The following is a 26,589-nucleotide window of genomic DNA, read 5'->3' on the forward strand; positions in this document are numbered from 1 at the left end:
ATTTGTTGTGCAAGATTTTTTATGTGAAGTCGTGTGTTGAAACAGATATTGTTATATTTCGGAATGGTCATTTTGCCAGTTTAGCCAATAAAAACACATGCACTATATATTTGGTGTTATTTTGCTTCAGTGTTATTTATTTTTTACATTAATCTTAATCTTATTTCGGCCAGAGTTCTTTCGTCACACTCCTGTGACCGCATCAGTGGTCCTTTGTTTTCTTCTTTCTTATTTGTGTCTCTCCGTACTAACCGTCAGCCATTTTGTATTTCTATTGTATGTCTTCATTTGCGCATGCTTATATCTCTATGTGCGTCTATGTTTATTTAGTGTGTGTGTGTGTGGGGGGATGCCTGTAATATTTGTATCTTCTGTTTATATACGTTCATGTAATTTGTTTTTGTTGTTGTTGTTTTTGTTTATTCTTATTTTGTTCATGTGTTTACATCCACTTATTATTATCATATAATGATAATATAATATAATATAATGATAATAATAAATCTCTCTTCATCACACACCTTTTTATCTGAAAATTATTGGGAAATTATGAACAGAAACAAATTACAGATTCAGACTGTCTATATTTTAAGATAATTATTTTAAAAATTTGATAAACAACTGAAATGGGGGTGGGGCAGAGTTAACAAAAAAATTATAAAAAATTTCACTATTTTTTAATTGTTTAATTTTCTGTTTGAAAATATAGGAAGTGGAATTTGTAATGATGATCGCTGATTTCCAAAAGTATTTTTATTTTTTAACTAACAAGACTTCTCTCAGCGTTTTTAAGTGCGTAATGAACAAAATATTGGTCAAAAGCAGTACTGAGTGGGGGAAGGGGGCTTGGAAAAATTGTGTATTTTCAAAACTTTGCTTTTTTATCTGAAAAGGTGTCTCCCATTGTCTTTAAGTGTGTAATGCAAAAATAAAAAATAAAAATAGGACAAAATCAATCTGAAAGTTGGGAGAAGTGAATCATAATTTTTCAAACATGTCTTTTTCATAAAATTTGCAAGGATGTGGTGAAAAAAAGAAAATTGGTAAAATCCCCATCAAAATCCAACTTATGTGGGTGTGCTATTTTGAGAGTTTGCCAAGGTATTCTATTGTGAAAATTGCCCAGCTATGATGGGAGATAAATCTTAATCTTTTGCTTGTTTCAGTCATTTGACTGCAGCCATGCAGGGGTATCGCCTTGAAAGGTTTCAGTCAAACGAATTGACCTCAAGACTTATTTTTTCTAAGCCTAGTACTTATTCTATTGGTCTCTTTTGCCAAACCAAGGACACAAACACACCAACAATGGTTGTCAAGCGATGGCAGGGGCAAACAGACACAAAGACATGCACACAAATCCCTTCAGGTAGATGGCCCTGCTTGATCTGTAGAAAAGGCTTAGGTAGAAACTCCATAAGATGTACCCAGTGTATGCTATGGAGACATAAGAGGTGCAGCAATATCAAAGGAAGTTTAACTGAGAAGATAGTTTTTGTGTGTGGCGGATGCGCAGGTGCGATAAACACCAAAGATGTGCAGAAAACAGATTCCATCACATGCCAAAGGGAAAAACTAGAAGTAGTTGATAGCTTCTGTTACTTAGGTGACCAAGTCAGTAGCTGGGGTGGATGCTCTGAGAGTGTAGCAGCTAGTATAAGAATATAGTTATGTGTTGCATATGGATGAGAACAGCTGTGTGAAGAAGAGTTACAACCTAACAGTGGAGGGAACCTGTAGAAGAAGTAGACTCAGGAAGACATAGGATGAGGTGGTGAAGCACAACCTTTGAACATTGGACCTCACAGAGCCAATGAAAAGCAACCAAGGCCTTTAGAAATATGTTGTGCTTGAGAAGACCTGGCAAGCCAAGTTAGATTGTAGCTGTGGCGGATGCCAGTGTTGCATAACTGGCCCATTTAGAAGCACCCTTCAATCATCTGGCAATATTCCATGCTTGTGAAGACTTGTTGAACCAAGTGAAATCGTAGTTATGGCTGATGCCAGTGCTGCCTAACTGGCACCTGTGCCGGTGGCATGTAAAAGACACCATTCAAATGTGGCCAATGCCAGTACCGCCTGACTGGCACCTGTACTAGTGGCACATAAAAGACACCATTCAAGCGTGGTTGATGCCTGTACCACCTGACTGGCTCTTTTGCTGGAGCTAAAAAGCACCCAGTAAACTCTCAAAGTGGTTGACGTTAGGAAGGATATCCAGCTGTAGAAACCTTGCCAAATCAGATTGGCGCTTAGGGCAGCCTCCCGCCTTGCCAGTTCTCAGTCAAACTTCCAACCCATGTCAGCATGGAAAGCAGACATCAAACAACATTGATGATGATACAATGGAATTCTTTTAGTTTCCATCTACCAAATCCACTCACGAGGTTTTGATTGGCCCAAGGATATAGAAGAGATTTGCCCAAGGTGCCACACAGTGGGACTGAACCTGGAACCATGTAGTTGGGAAACAAGCTTCTTACCACACAGCCATGCCTGTGCCTATATATATATATGCACATGCACACATGTGTACACACACATATACATATATACACGATGGCTATTTCCTCATTGCTGAGTGTAGTCATCACTGGAAGCATTTCGGAATCAGTCTCATGTGGGAACAGCATGGCCATGACTTTTCAGTAAATGACCTACTCTGTTTGGCACAGATGTTACATATGTCATTGCCCCCAGTTGTTGATCAGCATGCGCTTTCGTATTCCCACCCCCAGCTGATAGGCAAACCTTGTTGCATTCATGGCATGCTGTATATGGTGCAATGCAAGTCAACTCTTTGTATGTAGCTTCTTTTGTGACTTTTCTGTGTTGCTCTGCTGAAGTAGACTCTCTCACATTCAGTTACATGTTAGCTTACTCTGGTCGCCCACATTTCCTGTAAATATCATATCTACACTCTTTCTCGCATCTCTCTTCAGGATTTCCTCAAGCTATCATATCTTGCTTTCCTCCGTCTTGCACTATAAGTTATAGTTTCTTCCCAGTCCTTTTCCAAGATGTTAGCTTTCTTCAGCTGAAATTTTTGAGGTAGATGTTTTCCATTCCTCATCTTACCATACAGGAGATGCTTTGGAGTCCTGCAGCCCTCCATTTTCACCAAGTGACCCACCCATCAGAGTCAGTGATGTAAAATGATTGACTCAGTGGCTTCTTTCAAAGATTTCCAACATTACACACCTACATTTTCCGACACAGGCCCAAGATATGATGCTTTCAACATGTTACCCACATCTCACAAGTATACAACAGGGAGGTAAACACAGACATAATATAAATCTTCACTTTAGTATCAGCAAAGATACCATGTTGAAATGACAGGCAAATTTCCAACTTTCTGAAAGCACCACTGGCTTTGCTGATTCTTAGCAAGATGTGCATGGTATAATAAGGGTGCTGCCAAGGTACACAAACCTGCCTACAACTTGAAGCTTCTGACCATACACACAGATATCTGGTTTCAAGTATAGCCCTCCTGGTGCAGGTTGATATAAGATATATAAAGGTTGATATAACAGTCTTTTTAAGACATATCATCAGGCCTAGGGCAGAACAAATATTGCATGTCTTCTTGAGTGTAAGCAAAGAGAATACAGCCATCTAATTGTCATCGTCGTCATCATCATCATCCTCTTTTAATGTCCACTTTCCATGCTGGCATTGGATGGCTTGACATGGAGCTGGCTAGCAGGGACCTGTCCTGACTCTGACTGTCTGTTGTGGTATGATTTCTACGACTGGATGCCCTTCCTAATGACAACCACTTAAAGTGTGCTGGGTGCTTTTTATGTGCCACTGGTATGAGTGTGTTAATGCAGCACCAGCATGGGTGCTTTTTTAGGTGGCACCAGCGCCTGCAAAGGACAAGCCTGTATGTGTGGAAGACAGCGATTTTACTTAGCTTGACATGTCTTATCAAATACAACAAACCACCACATCTCCTGGTCCCTTGACATTTCCTCAGTAAAGCTCAGCATCCAAAGATCCTTTCTCACCACTTCATCCCACGTCTTTCTGGGTCTACCCCTTCCACAGGTTCCCTCTACAATTAGAGCCCAGCACTTTTTATGCAGCTGTCCTCATCCATATGCATTACTTGACCAAACCAGCACAGTCTTCTCTCATGCACACATCTGATGCCTCTTATACCCAATTTTCCTCTTAAATCATTTACACTCTGTCATACAGGCACACTTTATCATTCCAGTGGAACATGCTGGCTTCATTTCTTTCTAGCTTTTGCAAGTCCTCTGTAGTCAAAGCCCATGTTTCACTGCCATGTAACATAGCTGTATGTGCACAGGCATCATACAATTTGTCTTTCACTCTGAGGGATAGGCCCTTAGTCACCAACAAGGGTAGAAGCTCTCAAAACTTCACCCAGCCTGTTCTTATCCTAGCAACTACACCTTCAGAACTCCTTCCCACACTGCTAATTTGGTTCCTTTTTTATCCTTGTATGTTAGATATGAAATTTACAAAGCAGTTGGGAAAGAAAGTATATATATGATGCATTACTATTACTATTACACAAGACTCAGTGCTTTTAATCATACTTCACAGTGAACTGCTACCAATTTGAACTGCTGTCACTCACAGTTCTTTGTTTTATAACAATGAGACAGTGCACCTTTAGTCACTTGGAGGGTGGTTGAAATCCTTGTTCAACATCTCCCCTTTTTAGAATCAGTCTCCTTTATCTTCTTCCTTTTTGAGAATGAACTCCACTCAGAGTTTTAATATCTCTTATGCTTAGGGTTCAATTCCAATGTAAAAATCAGCACACATCATCATCAGCATCATCATCAAACAGCATCATCATCATCATCATCATCATCTTCATCATCATCATCATCATCATCATCATCATCATCACCATTTAATGTCTGCCTTCCATGCTGGCTTGGATCTTCTTTTTCTTAATGATCACAGTTGGTGATGCGGATTCAGAGTATTCCTAGTCTCTCTGACTCTAAGTTTATCTGTTCTAATGCTGCAAACGGTACAGTTTAAACGTCGGTATGGCATTTTCTTGTATTTGAAATCACACCTTTGTTTTGGTACACAGACTTAATTTATAAGACAGAACTTTAGGAAAAATATTAAAAAAATTTTTTTCAATTTGTCTGACGACTTATTTGTACTGAAGGAAAAACCATTCACCTTTTTACAGAAAAAGTTTATGGGAAGGTCCCATAAGTTAAATAATTCCATCCAGTCAGTACTGAATAAGTTTGTGGTATTATTTAACACAAAAACTTTAGCTTTTAAGGTTTTTTCATGAAATGTGTTGTTACTTATCGATTTGACCTTACAATATAATTTTTTTCCTGAAACACCATGGGGAAGTTTTGAAGTTTCACTTAATTTAGGTCTCCTGATCTTTTCCATGTATTTGTGTTAATTATTGAGATATCACTGCCCATATCCAATTGTATCTTTATGTTTGTGTTATTAACAGACACAAATTTTCTTTAAGGCTCGTTTGTATTTTTTGCCACTGATAATCCATTTATAAGATTTTTTCTGTTGAACGTTTTTAGGTTCTGTCCTACAATGTAACTTTTTATGGCCTATTTTACCACACTTGAAGCATTTTATATTTTTTAATGAACAGTTATTTTTAAAATGTAGACCACCACACCCATAACATGGATTCAGTTTTGACATTCTTTTCTCTTGTTTCTTTTTGTTACTGGACAACACACTTGAATCTGAGAACAAGCTTTCTCTTCACTTTTATTTCAATCATGTTTTAGATTAATAACCCTCTGACATTCTTCTGCTACTGCTTGTAAAGTTAACTTTTGGTCCTATTCTAATTTTGTTAATATCTAGGAACATATATCTGCATCTTTGTTTACAGTAAAATCTTCAACAAAAATTAAACACTTGAACATGTCAGTGGTCAACTCATTCAATTTGAATTTCTCACACTCTCTGTTAACCACTCCAGCATAGGTGATGAAATCATCATCTTTTTTAACCAAATTTAAACACTGCCAGTGAGTATTGAACAGGGAACTTCTTCCACTGAAAATTTTTGATAAAATATTAATTGTTTCATTAAAACAAATCTCACCAGCCTTCTTCAACAGAATATAATTACCATATTTTTGTACAGTTCTATACTTAGGAGATGAGGAATTATGTACATTATTTACATTTGATGGATATTTGTCCTCATCTTGTTTGTTGTTAACACAATGTTTCGGCTGATATACCCTCCAGCCTTCATCAGGTGTCTTGGGGAAATTTCGAACCTGGGTTCTCATTCCTAAGGTATTTTTCGATGTTGCTGCTGTAGTTGTTGTTGTTGTTATTATTCAGGTCACTACTTGGAATGGAATTCAGAATCTTGGGATTAGTAGCCTGTACTCTTAACCACTATGCTATATGCCCACGGGCATATGGCATAGTGTTTACTACTAATCCAAGATTCCGAGTTTGATTCCAAGCAGTGACCTGAATAATAATAATAATAATAATAATAATAATAAATTATATATATATATATATTATCCAAAATATACAGTATTATATATCCATCATGACTGATCTTACTAATCAGTTTTGCACAAGGTAACAATCTGATTATATAACCTTGTGCTCATCAGAGTTAGCCATTATGGAAGAGAGCAATCAGATTGTTACCTTACACTCCATTGTATTCCCAGTGCAAAACCGATTGATAAGATCAGCTGTGATGAATATATAATACTGTACATTTCGGATAATATACCTACTCTGTTGGCAGATATACAAGTGCAACTTTTCCCTGACTTTTGGACTCTTAGATGACTCATGCATGTGTATGTATATATATATATATATATATATATCACCGTGATCACCCAGGCTATCAGATGCTGTTACACATCGCTGGTCACAATGCGCTTTGCATTGTTTTAGCCTTCAAATGACGCCACCCCGCTGGCTAAGCGAGCAGGCCAATATATATATATATATATTTATATATAATAATAATATTAGGGAGTAAATCCAAACTAATAGTGGTTTTATCTCTAATTTAATATATATATTGATATATATACATATATTTATATACATATACATACACTCACATACAATGAGTATATAGGGATGAATTATCCAGCTAGGTGCCATATGAGCACTCAGTTATAGTCTAGGTTCAGGCAAAAACACCCAAGTAGTAGGAAGTACCTAGGATCACAACTACACATTCTCTATGCAGAAACATGTGTTGGTCATATTAACCTATTATATTGCATAATTAATTGAAAAAAATAAAAGATAAATTTGAAGATGTACTACAATCTCTGTAATTGTTTGAAGATGTGCCAGTGTCTGTATTCTTTGTAATTGTTTATTTTAACCTATATGCATATATACATATGACATCAGATTGGCAGGGTCATTGAGTGTCAGATAGAGCACCTTGTAACATATGATCTAGCTCTCTGTATTCTTTGTTCAAGTCTTGCCTTGGCCAACTTCACTTCCATCCTTCCAAGGCTGATAAATTAAGTATCAGTCCAGGGTGATGGGTTGATTGAATGTTAGTTTGTTAAGTGCAACCTTGTGACATCTGTTTCAGGTAATAGACTTGGGAAGTCCTTAAGCCAGTACCCAAATATTCCAGCTAACTCTCTGAGCCAGCACACAGGTTGGCAGCAGAGAATAAAAAAAGAGAAAAAGCATTCAAATCCCATGCAGGCCCCACCATGTTCTTGTGTGTATATAATTATATATCTATATATACAGTGATTATATATATATATATATATATATACACACACATACATACATACATACATAGAGAGAGAGAGGTAGGGGGAGAGGTGGTGAAAGAGAGAGAGCATACTTAGGCACGTAGTTCATTGGAATATATGTTAAGATAAATAAATATTTATATGTATTTATATAAACATTAAGTTTTATGCATACCCTGACTCATACATATACCTATAAACCAACGTACTATATGCATCTAACTGATGTGAATTCAAGAGGTCTTGAGTTTTCAATAACATGTTTACAAAATTTACATCTACGTATTGTGTTGAGAGTGCTTTACGCTGTACCCAAGCCAAGGTACATAACTCTTATTACCTTAGTTTGTTGTAAACGGTTCTAATATATTTCACAAATACTTAAGGCGGCAGGTTGGCAGAATAATTAGCAAGGCCAGAGATTCCTGGGGAGCAGGTAAATCGACTGCATCGTCCTCAGTCCTTAACTGGTATATATCTTATCGATCCCTAAAGGATGAATGGCCAAGCCGATCTCGAGGGAATTTGAACTCAGCACGTGATGACAGACGAAATACCTCTAAGCATTTTGTCTAGTGAGTTTAACTATTCAGCATGGTTTCATAATTTTGGCACAAGGCCAGCAATTTCAGGGGCGGAGGGTAGTGGGGGGAGGGATGGAACCAGTCGATTTACTGGTATTGTTTTATCAACCCCAAAAGGATGAAAGACAAAGTCGACCCAGCGGAATTTGAACTCAGAACGTAAAGACGGACGAAATGCATTTTACCCAGCCCGCTGCCTTAATAAAAATAATTATAATGATAATAAAACGCCCTGATGCAGTACCAGAAAGTGGCTTCATGGCTTCTGATCGTAACTGATTAGAAGTGTAATTATGTACATGTTTTGTCTTGGTATAAAAGATGGGCTACAGCAAATATTTTGCTCAATACCACAGATTTGCATGTCAGTTGCTTAACCTTATCCAGTTGAGCATGTCCTTTAATAGCTGGCAATATGTGCATCTGATCCTGAGCAGGAGTAGTGGGGAAGCATCATAGCCATGTATTGAGAGGAATTCTTTGTAGTTTGAATAATTCACCTCTGGAAACTTGAGTGTTTTGTTCATCATCCTTAAACAAACCTTTTTCAGTGACCTTTTGGGTGAGATAGACTACTTGACCTGAAGAAAATTCTAACCAGACCCCACCTGCAAGGTCATGCGCTGTTTATCTTAATATAAGATCACCATATCAAGCACATATGGTTGTGATGCATGTACCTAGTATATCCTTATTAGATAGATATATTGGGTTATGTATATTTGTACCACAGTGCCATTTTGATGGCATGCACTGCTCTTTCACTCAATAATAATAATAGTTATTGTGGCACTGAGTGTATTAACAACCAGATTTGAGAAATTTGTTGGAGACATTGGGATTGACATGAGGTAGAACATGCTCATAAAACTGCTCTATTGGGGCTAATGAGGATTTTGAGATTGGTACTTTGTTGTTAAGTAGAAAGAGACTATGCGAGATCCTTGACAACAGATTGTTGTCCACTCTTTACAGTATTAACCAGAGCAAGTGAAATCGAGAGCTCTGAGAAATGAAATAGAAATAATAATTATAATAATGATAATGATAATAATAATAATATAAAGGGAATTGGAATAGTGTACCCACTAGAGCTGTTACAAAAGGTTTGCCTCTTTGACACAGCCAGAATAATCAGAAAGTATTGGATAATTGAAAAGAACAGATTGCATGGTACCATAAACTGCAGGTAACAAGCCTGCTATGCATGCAAGACTTCAGGAGTTCCAAAAATCTTTAACAACAAGAGCACTCAGAGAGCGCAAACCTCTGCCAAGGCAACGCCAATGTTCTCTCCATGATTAGCCAGAGATGATTTTTAAAATGAGAATATCTGAAATAAATTCAACTGCTCTCACAAATGAGAATACTAAAAATGAGCCTGACCGCTCTCAAAAATTAAGTAAAAGAACAGGAAAAATAATCCAGATTCCTCGTCTCCCCAAATCTAATCAGTTTGTGCCAACCATGAGGCCAAACATCCCTGAAAGTTTCATCTGAATCCATCCAGTTGTTCTTGAAACATTTTGTCCATGGATAAACAAACAAACAAACACAACTGAAAACAATACCTCAGCCTTTGCTAAGGCAGAGGTAATAAAGATAATAATAATAATGATAATTTATTCTTTTTATTGGCCACAAGGGCTGACACATGATTAGTAAACATAAAGGGACAAAAACAGGATGAAAGGTTACAAAGGGTTTTGTCCGTTTTTGAAAAAATCTGAGTAAAAACTGTTTAACAACGAAAGATTATAACAATGAAAAAAACTCCCAATAGGGGGAGGCGCTTTGAAAGGTTCCTGGTGGAAAAAAACCCATAAAAGCCAACAGGAGCCTGGTCAAAAAGGTGGGTAGAGAGCCCCTTTCTCCTTTTATAAAACCTTTTTCAATCACAGGCGAAACCTGAGAATTGGTCCATTTATACTGGCCATTCTTGCACAATTCACCCACCTTTCAGAAAACTTGCTATCGGACAGCACTCTCCTCTCTAACCTCATCTTCCTTTTCAAGTGAAACTTGAAAAAGTTGATGAGGCCTTGACCAAAGTGGAAAGTGTCTGATTTTAGCCCTTTCAAACGGGTCCACCATACAATCTCTTTTGCCACAGCCACTAGGCACAGGAAAACAGCTTCGTCCTCCTTGTTAAAGGAGGTCGGTGGGGCAATCTTCACTATGGATTTGGCTGATAGCCAGATCCGTCCTATACGCGACAGTAGCTGTTCGACATAAACCCATAGTTCAGCAATACTCGGGCACTGGACGAGTGCATGCAGAACGGTTTCGTCGTCCTGGCAACACCTTGGGTAGGCCCGGCTGACGGCACTTCCGTGCCGGTAGAGTTTATCCCGAACAGGCAGAGCCCCTCGGTAGCAATGCCAGGCGAAGGACCTCTGGAAATTATCCATTGGCCCCGGCCCGAAAGTCCTTCCAAACAGACCGTTCAGTTCGTTATCATCAACGCCTAGAGTTTCCCCGAGAACGTCGTCGCATTTTTCCTCCACTAACCCTCTATAGAACGGTAGAGTGGAACTAAAACCGATCGCATTGCCCGCCCGGTGGAGGGCGGAGAGAGCTTGACGGCACTCGAGGTGTGAAGCGCCCTTTCTCGGTCTATATTTAATCCAGGTCTGCAGCTCTGTCAAAGAGACGAGCTGCAGAAAATCGCATCTGACAAAAGACGACCACACCTGATCACCGTCTAGGAAACGCTTGAGATGTCACAGCCTGAGCGCATGTCTGCGCATCAGTAACCACGGCATGCCAAGGCCTCCATTCAGCGGTCGTTGACAGCAGATGGATCGCCTAACCAGTGGCACCTGTCCCTTCCACAAAAAGTCGAAGAGCAGGCATACCAGCTTGGCCAACCAGCGGTTGGGACAAGAGACGACGGTCAAGCGGTAATAGATGATGGATGCAATGTATGCATTCGCCACCTCCGCTTGACCTTTCAGGGACAGCTTCCTCTCGGCCCATTTCTGGGTGAGACGTGCCACCCTGCTCGTCACTTCTTCCCAGTTTTTATCCACCTGGAGGTCCGGACCGAACCAGACCCCAAGCAGTTTAACGGGTCCGTCTGTCCAGCGCCCTACAACGCTGTTGGACGGCATGGGCTTGCCTCTCCAGGTGCCCAGTTGCAAGCCCACAGACTTTTCCGCATTAATCTTTGCCCCTGTCACCGCTTCGTACTCGTTTAGTGTCTCGCCAATCAGACCAATGTGCCTGTGGCTCGACACCATCACGGTGACGTCGTCAGCATAGGCAGACACGCTGTTTCCGCCTCCTAGATCACGCGGGATACCCCTTAAAGCCTCCAACTTGTGCAGTAATGGCTCGAGAGTCAATATGTACAAGAGGGAGGAGAGAGGGCATCCTTGGCAGACCGAACGCGAGATGTCAAACGGTTCCGAAAGGTGACCATTCACTCGTATCACCAAGCAGATGTTGCTGTATAAACCAAGCAATTATAGAAGGCTGTTAGAGGAGAAAGATAAACCTAAACATGACTGGGGTTGATTACCAGAAAGCATTTGACAGTGTTCCACACTCATGGATACTGGAATCCCTCCACACAAATAAGGTAGTCCCACCACTACTAAAATATATTAAACATTCAATGGTAAACTGGAAGACCTGTATAACATTAAGAAATGACTCACAAGTTATTAAAATCTACCCTATACACATAAGAAGAGGGATTTTCCAGGGAGACTCACTGCTACCCCTGATTTTCTGCCTTTCTCTGACCTCAACAAACTTGTTAAATGAAACCACTATGGGTTATAGGTGCTACGGACAAAAAATAAACCATCTCCTGTACATGGGTGACCTAAAACTTTATGCTAAAAACACCATAGAACAGAGAAACCTCATCAAAATTGTTCAGAGTTTCAGCAATGACATCGGAAATAAGCATAGGGTTGGACAAATGTGCCAGAGTCACACTGAGAAGAGGCAAATTATTCAGCACTGAAAACACTGCACTTGACATAGACACAGAAATTGGAGAATTAGACCACAGCTGCCCATGCAAATATCTAGGAGTAGAAGAAACAGCTAAAATACAACACAGAGAAATGAAAGAGAAAATTAGGAGAGAGTATTACAGAAGAGTTATACTAATATTAAATACTGAACTTAATGCTAAAAATAAGGTCATAGGGATAAACATGCTAGACATACCAGTCATAAATTACAGCTTTAACATAATAAGCTGGAAGATCAGTGAATTGAGAAACCTAGATAGAAATACCAGAAAACTACTAACATAATTCCAAAGTTACCATCCCAAAACAGACATAGACAGAATATATCTACTCCACTCAGAAGAAGGCTGTAGCCTGACACAGATAGAAAACTACTATAAAATAACAACAGTTGGACTAGCAAAGTACTTAGAAACAAAGAGTGGAAGACTACTGCATGTAGTAAAGCAATATGAGAAAAAGAAAACGCTTTTCTCTATACACAAGGAGGTGACAAAATACAAAACACAGACAAACTACACTGACACTACCTCAGATGACAACATTGCAGAAATGGTCAGAGAAACAAAAAACAACACGAAAACTGAATTACAAAAGATACTGAAGAAGAAATGGAGAGAAATATCACTTCATGGCCATTACCCTGCAAGGCTCGACAGAGAGTAAGTGAGCCTAAGTAAAAGCCAACAGTGTCTCAAAAGCTCTGGATTAAAAGCCAAAATGGAAGGACTGATTCTTGTTGCACAAGACCAATGCCTGACTACAAGCAATTAAAAAAACAAAATAATGAAAACAGGCCTCAACACCAAATGCAGAATGTGCAACCAGCACAATGAGACAGTTGACCACATCATCTCAAGCTGTCCAATCCTTGCCAAGTCTGAATATGTATACAGGCACGACAAAGTAAGCAGTTATATCCACTGGACAATATGCCAACATAACAAAATCAAAACTGACAGCAGGTGATATAAACATGTGCCAAGCAAGGTTCAAAACAATGATCAGGCCTCAATCATCTGGGATATTCTGGTTCAAACCAGCAAAGAAATAAATGCTAATTGCCCACACATAATAGTCAAGGATTGGGGAAAAACACTTGCTTACTGATAGACGTTGCAGTCCCTTCTGATCAAAATATTCTTTTCTACTCTAGGCACAAGGCCCGAAATATTTGGGAGGTGGCCAGTTGATTAGATTGACCTCATTGCATAACTGGTACTTAATTTATTGACCTCGAGAGGATGAAAGGCAAAGTCAACTCAGAATGTAAAGACAGACAAAATACCACTAAGCATTTCGCCCAGTGTATTAACATTTTTGCCAGCTCACCGCCTGCTTCTGATCAAAATATTGTCTAAAAAGGAGTGGAGAAATTGTTGAAGTACAAAGACCTTGAAATTGAAGTATTCAGAATGTGAGGCATGAAGGTAAAAACAAAACCAATTATAATTGGAGCATTGGGCATGATAAAAAAATCATATGAACAAAAATATAGAAGCTATGCCTGGATCCTCAACACTACACACTGTCCAAGAAATAACCCTGCTAGGAACAGCCCACATCCTATGCAAGACACTATCAACCCAGTAATAAAATCTAAACAAAACAACCCACAAATACATGACACACTCTACACAACATTTACTCAATGAAATAAACTCCCACCGACAAGCTAGAAAGCCAAAGCATTGCACACTCAACACGCGATACAAGCAGTAGCACAACAAAAACAGCACCACACCTCAAGGAGAAAAAAACTAACAAAATACAGTACTGGGAAGAGTTCACACACTCCCAACAGCAGAAAAGAACATACAATGCTGCACGCACCCAAGGAATACAGAGGTGTAGCAGATGATGCAGTAGGAATTTGCCTCGGTCTACCAAATATTGAACAGTTATATAATGATAATAATAATAATAATGATAATAATAATAATAATAATAATAATAATGATAATAATAATAATAATAATAATAATAATAACAACAATAAATTAGCTCCATCCGAGCGGGATCATTGCCAGAGCAGCTGTCTGGCTTCCATGCCAGTGGGCACATAAAAAGCACTATTTGAGCGTGATCGTTACCAGCGTCACCTTACTGACACTTGAACAAAACATTCGAACGAGGTCGTTGCCAGTGCTGCTGGACTGACTCCTGTGCAGGTGGCATGTAAAAAAAAAAACCATTTCGAGTGTGGCTGTTGCTAGTACTGCCAGACAGGCCCTCGTGCCAGTGGCATGTAAAAGCACCCACTACACTCTCGGAGTGCTGGCGTTAGGAAGGCTATCCAGCTGTAGAAACTCTGCCAAATCAGATTGGAGCCTGGTGCAGCCATCTGGTTCGCTAGTCCTCAATCGAATCGTCCAACCCATGCTAGCATGGAAAGTGAACGTTAAACGATGATGATGATGATGTTTCTCTAAAAGAAACAGAGAATCTTCAAAATACAAATATTTGGAAATAGAGGTAACTTGAATGTGGAGCCTAAAAACAGAAACAATTCCTATTATGGTAGGTGCATTAGGTATGATAAAAAATCATTCAGACAAATACATAACAAAAACTCCAGGACTTACAAGTTTATATAGCATACAGAGAATAGCACTAGTATGCAATGCACACATCCTACATAAAACACTTTCAATACAATGAAAATAAGAGCACCACAACAAACTGCTGTGCATACCCAAGGTACACAGAGCTGCACTCGGTAGTGCAGTGAAAGCACATGATAAAAATAACACTACTGAATAATAATAATAATAATCCTGTCTACTTAAGACTCAAAACCTGAAATTTGGTGGGAGGTGACTAGCCAGTTACTTTGACCCCAGTGATTCACTGGTACTTAATTTATCAACCTCAAAAGGATGAAATGCAAAGTTAATGTTGGCAGAATTTGAATTCAGAACATAGCAACGGGAAAAATACTGCTAAACATTTTGCCCAGCATGATCTCATTTGGCTTGCCGGGTCTTCTCAAGCACAGCATATTTCCAAAAGCCTCGGTCACTAGTCATTGCCTCACTGAGGCCTAATGTTCAAAGGTCGTGCTTCACCACTTCATCCCAGGTCTTCCTGGGTCTACCTCTTCCGCAGGTTCCCTCAACCGTTAGGGTGTGGCGCTTTTTCACACAGCTATCCTCATTCATTCTTGCCACATGACCATACCAGTGCAGTCTCTCTTGCACACCACATCTGATGCTTCTTAGGTCCAACTTTTCTCTCAGGATACTTACACTCTGTCGAGTATGCACACTGACATTACACATCCATCGGATCATACTGGCTTCATTCTTTGCGAGCTTACACATGTCCTCAGCAGTCACGGCCCATGTTTCACTGCCATGTAGCATGACTGTTTGTACACATGCGTCATACAGTCTACCTTTTACTCTAAGTGGGAGGCCCTTTGTCAACAGCAGAGGTAAGAGCTCTCTGAACTTTGCCCAGGCTATTCTTATTCTAGCAGCTACACTTTCAGCGCACCCTCCCCCGCTACTGACTTGGTCACTTGGAGGTAATGGAAGCTATCAACTACTTGTAGTTTTTCTCCCTGGAATGTGGTGGAAGTTGTTCTCTGTACATTTTCAGTGTTTATTGCCCCTGAGTATCTGCCACATACAAAAATTGTGGGAAGCATGGAAAGACACAGGTTGGAAATGTTATTCATAGTTCTAGGTCTGAAGCATGCAATCCTCAAAATAAAGACATTATGAGAAATTTTGCTCATATATTGAGCTGCTCAAAGAAACTATGAATATATGTTTTGAATTTTTTTTTCAGTGATATTTCAAATTTTCATCACTCACTTATGATAGTACATTGTTACATATTCATGAAAGTTGTATTCATTTTCTTATATTTATGCTGTTGTTTAGTGCAAGGTTAACTAATCAAGCAGACCTCTAACCCAAAACCTTCTAACTATTATCATCTTGTCTTTTTGTTTTTGGTCCAGTGTACTTGGTGTAAATATTATTTTATTAAATTCTTAATTATTTTTAGACTTAACTGGGGAAAATGTAGCATATTTCAACTGAAACATTATAACAAAAGTTTAAATTATAAGAAAGAGGATTATTTTAGGTTGGTATTGTAGTTATGCTTTGTTTCTTCTTGATTTTGCTGTTAATCATACTGTTGTTATATATCTGTACTCCAAAGGTCAATCTCCATTAACTATAAAAATGAATTTCACTCAAACGGAGAGCATCATCAAAAATATAATCAGAGAAATCAGCCAAGAATGTGTCAATAAAGGTCACACTGTCTCAGAAACTCTAGTAGCTTTCATGGTAAGTAGTAACAGCTGTTTAATAAATTTTCATATTTTTCTTCTTTCCCTTTTCAGGTAGTGCTATACACTTCTTGTATGCGTATATAAAAAATTGTGTCATCTTTCTCCCTCGACACATTTCTCTTTCTCTCTCTCTAAATATGTGTGCATATATATATATATATATATTCATCCAACTCATGCTAGCATGGAAAGCGGACGTTAAACAATGCTGATGATGATGATATATATATATATATATATAAATATGTGTGTGCGTGTGCGCATGTGTGTATTTTCTACACACTTAACATCATCCATGAGTCTGTTATGAATGGGGGAGAAAAATGCTTTGTTCGTTGAAATACCCTATAAAGAACTGCCAGTCAGTATGTTATAATGGCTGCAATGAATGACAGTCAATTTTAAATGATAAACAATATGTATATGTATATTATATATGTGTGTGTGTGTGTGTGTGTGTGTATATATATAATCAAGTGAGTAATAACATACGATGGATAATTGTCAGCTCTTTACAGCTGTTTCTTACGTATCATTTTTAATAAGAGAATGAGAACGTTACTTCATTGCAAAAAACCATAATCATCAGATGAAGCATAATTTCAAAAACAAAAGAATATCCTAAGAATACAGCAGGGATGTGAAGGCAAAAACATTAGCATGCTAGGCGAAATGCTTAGTGGTATTTCATCTGTCTTTACGTTCTTAGTTCAAATTCTGCCAATCTCAACTTTGCCTTTCATCCATTTGGGGTCGATAAATTAAGTACCAGTTGTGTACGGAGGTCGATCTAATCCACTGGTCCTCTCCTCTAAAATTTTGGGCCTTGTGCCTAGAGTTGAAAAGAATACAGTAGCAATGTAGCTGAAGTTTGTTGAGGCCTACCATGAAATCATGATTACCATGAAATCATGATTTTATGGTAAGCTTTGACAGACTTCAGCAGCTTCCCTGCTGTGTTCTTGAGATATTCTTTTGTTTTTGAAATTATGTTTCTTCTGATGATTACAGTTTTTTGGAATGAAGTAATGGTCTGATTCTTCTATTTAAAAAAAATGCATAACTGACAATTATTCACTTTCTGTTATTATTCATTTGATTATCATATACCATAGGGTTTCAGAACATGTTGGACACCCTGGAGTGCTTTAGACCCGCTCCAAGGCACTGAAAATTCATAGGGTCGGTTTTTCTCTGTGTACACAACTGGAATATCCTATTTGATATTTATTAACCATATTATTTACATTATTTACATTTGACAGATATTTGTCCTCATCTTGTTTGTTGTTGACACAACATTTTGGCTGATATACCCGCCAGCCTTCATCAGGTCTTGGGGAAATTTCAAACCTGGGTTCTCATACGGTTCTATATTTAAGAGATGAGGAATTATGTACATTCCTAAGGTATTTTTTGATGTTATTATTATCATTACTCATCGAACTCGGAATCTTGGGGTTAGTAGCCCGCACTCTTAACCACTATGCCATATGCCCAAGATGAGGACAAATATCCGTCAAATGTAAATAATGTAAATAATGTACATAATTCCTCATCTCTTAAATACAGAACTGTATTATCAACCATAGGCTGTGATCACAGGTTTATCCAGCCTTACCTGGAAGATATCTTTTCAAGTAACTGATTTTATCAGAATCATTATTATTATTATATATATATATATATATATATATATATATATATATATATATATATATATATATGTATGTATGTATGTATACTTGCATACATACTTACATATATATATAAGGCCAACACTCTAACCACTTGGCTGTGAGCTTTCATTGACATTAAATGAGATAATCCTACATGGTATGTATCTACATGGCAATGAAACATGGGATTTGACTACAGAAGCTTGAAGGAAATTAAGCTAGCCTTCTCTGCTGGATGGGTAATGTTTGTGTACATGTATGACAGAGTATTAATGATTTAAGAGAAAAATTGTGTTTAAGAGGCATTAGATGTTGTGTGCAAGAGAGAAGATTGCACTGATTTGGTGGCCTGGTCATATGATGTGTATGGATAAGGACAGCAGCATAAAGAAGTGCCAAGCTCTAATTGTGGAGGGAACATGTAGGACAAAGTGGTGAGAAGGAATCATTGGATGCTGGGCCTCACTGAGGAAATGATGAGGAACTTGGAGTATGGTAATTTGCTGTACTTGAGAAGATGCATAAAGCTATGTAAAATCACTGTTGCCCATTCATACATACAGGCTTGTTTGTTACAGATGCTGGTGCCACGTAAAATGCACTTGTGCCAGCACTGCCTAAACACACCCCTGCTAGTCGCACGTAAAAAGCACACTGTAAAATGGTTGGCATTAGGAAGGGCATCCTACTGTAGAAACCATGCTACAGCTGACAATTGGGGTCTGGACAGCTCCTTGGCTGGTTAGCTCCTGTCAAACTGTTCAAGTCCATGTCAGTATGGAAAACAGACGTCAGATAGTGATGATCATCATCATGATCATGATGATAGAATGCAATATCTATAAATTATCATTCCTAGAGAATCTGTTGCCAGGTCAAGTGTCTTGCTCAAAGACAATATGTTTGCAGTAGATGTTTTAACCCAGACATTGATATCTCATTTTTATTTTGGCTTCTGTGATGAACCAAGCATACAAGCTTTTCAGTCTCTAACATCCTTACCTTCAGCCATTGGCACATTGTCAAACTGTGTCCTCTTCCTCTTTATTCTATAGCTACTACATCTGTTGCTTCTCTGAGCACACTTGTTTCTAAATCACTCCCACTCAAATGTATTTGATGCTTATGTAAGAATTAACACTTCCTTCTCCAAGCCTAGATTCGAAACCGAATCCAAGAATTCTCGGTCGTTCAAACCACGACGATCAACAAGCACAACTGTCTGCTCCCGTCTGTCTGCTCAGTGTTGTCTGCCTCTGTATTTATAACAAACAGTGGCAGCTAGAAAGACAGACATACTGCGGCAGAGTTTGTACCAGTTGAACTTCGCCTGACATGATGAGGTCGCAGGTCAAAGGGAGATGATCAATTAATTTTTGAAAGGACAAAGAAAACCTTTTTTCGCGCCTATTGATTGTCATGGTTTGGACGACCGAGAATTCTTGGATTCGGTTTCGAATCTAGGCTTGGAGAAGGAAGTGTTAATTCTTACACATTCATTTTTCCCCATCCTTTTCCCTTCAGTACATCTTCATCTGCCTTACTTCTGCTCTTATCTAATCTCTTTCTTCAGAGCAAGTCATTCATCATCTGAAACTCTCCTCATTCTAATAACTAACGCTTGACCTAAATTGGATGTGAACTCCATTAACCTCAATTAGCTGTTACCTCCAGCTACCAAAATAAATTGAAAAAACCCCCTCACATGCACACGCATACACATACACACACTGACACGCAAACACACACATGGATACACATACACACACTGACACACAAAGAAGAAAAAAAAGAGATCTGCAGGTCCTGTCCCTTTTTGTATGCATAATTAGTAAGAAAAACTGCAAAGCAAACACAACAGGCAGGGATTTGGTTATGGTTTCTGTAACTGCTTCTTTCTTTTCAATGCGTATGTGTTAGTGTGTGTGTGTGTGTGTGTGTGCATGCGTGCATGTGTGTGCATGTGCATGCATGTGTACGAGCGTGCATGTGCATGCATGCATACGAGCGTGCATGTGCATGCATGCATGCATATGTATGCACACTCTTAGCAAATATATTTATAGATGGCCAATTCTTTTACTTGTTTCAGTCATTTGACTGTGGTCATGCTGGGATGCCACATTGAAGAATTTTAGGCAAACAAATTGACCCTTGTACTTATTCTATCAGTCTCTTTCGCTGAACTGCTAAGTTACAGGGACATAAACGCATCAATCTGCTCACAAGATTTTGGTCAGCCTGAGGCTAATAGAAGATACTTACTTGCCCAAGGTGTCACACAATGGTTACTGAACCCAGAACCATGTGACTGGGAAAACCGCTTACCGCACAACCATGCCTGTACATTTGGTATCTTCAACATCATTGACAACCGTAACTAATGACATGAACAACTCTACTACTACTACCACCACCACCACCACCACTAACAACAACAACAACAACTCTACAAAATGATAACACATTCATTTTTCTGTGAGAAAAAATAATTCTAAAAGGACTAAGCCTACACTGAGATAGATTTGCTAATTACCTTAATTAATTTTCAGTTAGTTTGGCAATTATATAATTAAGGTTGGTTCTGATGATATTGCTGATGATGAGGATAATGACGACGGCATGATGGTCGAAGTAATGGTAGCGATGAGTTGAGGTGATGGTGGTGGCAGCGGTGGTAGTAATTGTAGTTATGGTAGAGGTGATTGTGCTTGTTGTTGTAGTAGTGGTGGGGGGTGCTGCTGCTGCTGCTGATGATGATGATAATGAACATCATCATCATTATCATCATTGTGGTGCAAATGTTGGTGACAGTGACACTAATGGTTCATTGACATTGCTGATAGTGTTGATTATGATAATGATGTTAGTGATGATTTGTTCCCCCACCCCCCGTGTAGATGGTCTTCAATTATCATGTTTTTGTGCTGCCTGTTATTGTTGCTTTTGTTTATTTTAATCTTATTATCCAGGAGCCCGCTACACCAGTCTGGCACGGTTGAATTGTCGGTACTTATAAGATTGGTGGGTTATAATAGAATATCTGGCCATAGCCATTAGTCTGGAGAAGAGTCAGCTCTGCCAACCTGACTGTCTTTTTGAGTCACTAAATGAAGACATAGTATTTGGTAGTGTGAAGGCACATGGCTCAGTGGTTAGAATATTGGGCTTTCTATCATGAGGTAGTGAGTTTGATTCCAGGACTGCGCTGTGTGTTGTACTCTTGAGCAAGACACTTTATTTCATGTTGCTTCAGTTGACTTCACTGTAGAAATGAGTTGCGACATCACTGGTGCCAAGCTGTATCAACCTTTACCTTTTCCTTGGTTAATATCAGCAGTGTGGAGAGGAGAGGCTGATGTACATGGGCGACTGCTGGTCTTTCATAAACAACCTTGCCCAGACTTGTGCCTTAGAGGGGAACTTTTTAGGTGCAATCCTATGGTCATTCATGACTGAAGGGGATCTTTACTCTTACTCTATTTGGTAGTAATCTAACAATGCAACATAAGTTGTTATTTATCTTGCTTATTTTAAAGGAGTAAGGATATACATAAGTGAATGATCAAACCTATTGGCATTGATCTTGCTTATTTTAACCCTTCAGCATTTAAAATGGTCATATCCAGCCCCAAAGTTTCTATCTGTTTTGTGTTCAAACTGGCCAGATCTTGCCTCTCACACCTACCCTACAATGTCAATCAAAATAAATATTCACATCACTGAAATATCAAAGCCACAAGATAATCTATAATTAATTCAAATCAATGTGAATGATTATGTTACATTTGACAGAATGATCTGAATGCTAAAGTGTTAACCCTTTAGCATCTAATTAGGCCATATCAGGCCCAAGTATTCTACCTCTTTTATGTTCACACCAGCCAGATCTGGTCTCTCACACCTAGCCTACAATATTATTCTGAACATAAACAATCACATCATTGAAGTCTCAAAGTTAGGAGATCATGCATGATTAATTAAATGCAATGTGAATAGATAAGTATTTGAACATTGGGCCTCACAGAGGCAATGATGAAAGACCGAGATCTCCGGAGATACGCTGTGACTGTGAAGACCCGACAAATAACATGAGTTCATGGCTGTTTCCTGCCCTAGTCCATCCAAAGTACCTTGGATCACAGAACGGCCTGCTGTGCTGACCTTGGATCGTAGGGCAACCTGCTGTGCTTGAGGAGACCTATTGAGTCAAGGACATCAATATCAAAATAAAAATAAAATGGAAATTGTAGTTGTGATACCTGTGCCGGTGGCACATAAAAAGCACCATCCGAATGTGGCCGATGCCAGTGCCACCTTGACTGGCTTCCATGCCGGTGGCACGTAAAAAGCACCAGCTGATCGTGGTCGCTGCCAGCCTTCCCTGGCACCTGTGCCGGTGGCATGTAGTAAGCACCCACTACACTCTTGGAGTGGTTGGTGTTAGAAAGGGCATCCAGCTGTAGAAACACTGCCAGATCAGACTGGTGCCTGATGAAGCCTCCGGGCTTCCCAGATCCCGGTCGAACCGCCCAACCCATGCTAGCATGGAAAACAGACGTTAAACGATGATGATGATGATTTGATAGAATAATCTGAAAGCTAAAGAGTTAAATGAGAAGAGGGATGAGTAAGTGAATGCTCAACCTATTCACTTGTGCCCAAAATGTCTGGTATGTATTCCCAAAAGCTAGGTGAACTCATGCAATTTAAAATTAAGTGTTTCTTATCCAGAAAAATGTAGTTTACCTAAAGCACTTTTAAACTCAACCTCTCAGTAGGTAGTTCAGTGAATAAACCACATGGCTATTTTAACTTCATGGAAATTTACTTGTCACTGAGTTATTATAGTTCACACCAAACTAGTCACCTCTTACTGTCTTGCCATCTCTTTTTCATTACCATCTGTGCTATCAATTGAATGATTTACAAAGACTCTTTCAGCACCTGACCAGAAATGCAGTATATTACTGGAAGTGTGATATGGACTAATAACTCTGCATTTGAAAGGCTAACATCTTACTCAATTAGTCCTTTTTCTGTCCATATTTATGTGTGTGTGTGTGTGTGTGTGTGTGTGTGTGTGTGTGCGTGTGCGCGTGCATATGTCAGGTCCATCAACAGACTTTGGTACTTGGCGGTGCTTCAGAATATTCTGGGTGGGCAGTCATTTGTAATAATGCTAAATGTAAATTTGAGAGTGCACCATTGAACAGTGAGGAAACAGTGCCATCCAGTGCACCTCTTAGCGACGGCATGTTGGTCAGACTTCTAAAATGTATTGCAGGAAGATATATGTAACCTGTATTCTCTAAATCTGAGGGTGCACCATTGAATAGTGAGGGGGCAACGCCATCAAGTACCCTTAGCAATAGGCGTGGTATGTGTGTGTGCCCAAAGACCCTCAAGGGACTAGGGGTCCAATTTTCATGTATGTATTGCTATCAATAAATATCATAGGACACAGGGTAATGATTTGCATGGAGGCCTATAATGTTGCTAAGACAGCCCTGTCACCTCCACTGATATTAGTACTCTAGCCCTGCGCTATTTGTCTTTATTTGTGCTAAAACTCTCATTCACAGTCTATTCATTTGGTACACATCATCATCATCATCATCATCAACATCAACATTTAACATCTGTTTACTATGCTACCACATGTTGGACTGCTTGATAGGGACTGGAAAGGCCAAGGGTCACACCAGGTTCCATAGTCTGTTTTTGGTTTGATTTCTATGACTGGATGCCCTTCCTAATGCCAGCCACTCCACAGAGGGTACTGGATGCTTTTTACGTGGCTCCATCACCAGTGCTTCTTATGTGGTACCAGGACCTATACGAGCGCATTTTATGTAATATCTTGGTTTTACTATCAGAAATAATATCTCTTCATCAAAGAATACTTCCCAAAACTTTAGAATTCCCCGCTTCGTGACAACAAACTAATTTATTCCATTTTTTAACATTTGTAAGTCTAGAATTGCTGGCGCGCGCACACACACACACACACACATGCATGCACACACATACACACACATATGCACGCACACACACACGCACACACACACGCATGCACACACACACACTGTGACAGTTTTCTTTGGCTGTTAATGTTTATTTCATTAGTAAACAATTCAGTCATAATTGACAGTATCAAACCTCACAGCTGAGATGTTGTCATGTGGCCGAAATACTTGGGAATGTAATGTATTACAAACCTATCCTACCCGTGCCAGTATGGGTAAAACAAATACAATGACAATAATAGTGATGAAAATTGAATATGCGAATAAAAATGGATGATAATGTTAATGGTGGTAGTGGTGGATGTGATGATGATGATGATGATGATGATGATGACGATGACGATGACGACGACGACGATGATGATTTTGACAATCATGTTGAAAGTGATGTGATGTTTAATTACAGGTGAAAGCTGTTGTTCTCAACCCAAAGCATGGTTTCAATGTTGATCGGAATCTCACTAAAGAGGACATAAACACATTAATCAAGGTAAGTTATTTTTAAACTATAATTAACTAATAATTAGTTGGAGACATGTGATTGAGCCTGGATAGAGTAAGTAGGTAAGTAAGTAAGTAAGTAAGTAAGTAACAAAATATTTCAGAGGAACAGAGGCCATTGAAGTAGGGACAGAGATAGATAGATAGATAGATAGATAGATAGATAGAGAGAGAGAGAGAGAGAGAGAGAGAGAGAGAGAGAGAGAGAGAGGAGAGAGAGAGAGAGAGAGAGAGAGAGAGAGGAAGCAGTGAGTTTATGAGCTTGAGGTTGTAGTGTGTTACTCAGTAAACTTTTACCAATCAGCTGGCTTGCCTGTGTGTGTAGTGCAGGATTAGTAGCAGCCCCATCCCAGTTATGTGAGCAGTACTCAGTAATGAGATACCAACAGCCAAATTTCCAGCTGTTTTCCTATTTAACTGGCATCCTATCTGATTGGTCCATTGCAAATCTTCTGTGTCAGGTCACTCTTACTTTTGTTATACATTGTCCAGTGAGATACAATTGAGGATTTCCTTTACAAGTAGTGAATCAATGCCAATGTTAGCTTGATGGCGGGGGCCCATCCTTCTCCAAGCTAGAATGATAGTAGGATCTGGACCCTGTTATTTACTAGCCAATGAGACACTTGTTGATTATATGATTATAGCAATTCTTCAAAATTATGGGTACTTCTCCATGGTACATATTTGTAGTGGGAGTTGAGTATTTTGTCATGGACAAAACATTGTGTCTCTTGGCTGTTCAACAGCTTATCAACTTAACCAGCTGCACACATGCAAAACAAACACACACACACACACATACAAACACATGTGTGTATATATGTATGTGTGTGTGCAAATGTATGTATGTATGTATGCATGTATGCATGTATGTATGTATGTATGTATGTATGTATGTATGTACATCCTTGTTCTTCAGGAAATTGAAGATGACAACTATATCTACTTGAAAATAGAATGAAATAAGCAATACATCTCATTTTTCAAGTCCGGTTGTTTCATTACACACACTCACACATTATTTTTACTTAAATATTTTAGTAAACAGAAGAATTCTTTTCAAAATTTTTGGGTTTAGTCCATTAAACTGCTTTTAAAACTATATTTAGCAGAAGAAAAACATCCTATATAAAATTATATATATATGTATATATATATATATATATATATATAAAGCGGATGTTAAACGATGATGATGATGATATATATACATATATATAAAACCATAGAGGATAGTCAATTTGTGCAATCTGAATTGAGTCGTTATCAATCCCACCCACTCCTCAGCACCGGTGGAGGTGCATGGTTTAGTGGTTAGTGTGTTGGACTCATGATTGTAAAACTGACGTTTCGACTCTTGGACTGGGTGATATATTGTGTTCTTGAGCAAAGCACTTCATTTCACATTGCTCCAGTCCACTCAGATGGCAAAAATGAGTAATCCTGTAACTGGCTGGCATCCTGTTCAGGTGGGTAACATATATGCCATGGAAACCGGAAACCGGCCCTTATGAGGCTATATGACTTGGGAAGGAACTTTACTTTACCCCTCAGCACTACCTTTGTGAAGGGGGTTCAAGCACATGTGCACATTGTGCTGCTCATGTATGAGCATGTTCATAGGAGAACTATGAGCTTGTATCTATACACATAATTATCCATATGTATGTATGTATGTATGTATGTTATCTATCTCTTTATATGTCTATAACTAAAAATA

General features: G+C 38.9%; 1 protein-coding gene across 2 annotated transcripts in view; it reads left to right on the plus strand.

The window, feature by feature from the left end:
- Positions 1-26,589, plus strand: part of LOC115228997 (cilia- and flagella-associated protein 206-like) — a 119,434-nt gene that overhangs the window by 16,696 nt on the left and 76,149 nt on the right. The window contains exons 1-3 of one of the 2 annotated variants that reach the window (XM_036499188.1): positions 5,917-6,023; positions 16,522-16,652; positions 24,772-24,855. In XM_036499188.1, coding sequence (XP_036355081.1) covers positions 16,545-16,652; positions 24,772-24,855 — 192 coding nt within the window. In that variant the 5' untranslated portion in view covers positions 5,917-6,023; positions 16,522-16,544. Of the gene's footprint in view, positions 1-5,916; positions 6,024-16,521; positions 16,653-24,771; positions 24,856-26,589 lie in introns of those variants that run through there. The other variant, XM_029799432.2, reaches the window with a different exon arrangement.

The sequence above is a fragment of the Octopus sinensis genome, linkage group LG2, assembly GCF_006345805.1.
Source record: "Octopus sinensis linkage group LG2, ASM634580v1, whole genome shotgun sequence".
Classification (NCBI taxonomy): Eukaryota; Metazoa; Mollusca; class Cephalopoda; order Octopoda; family Octopodidae; genus Octopus; species Octopus sinensis.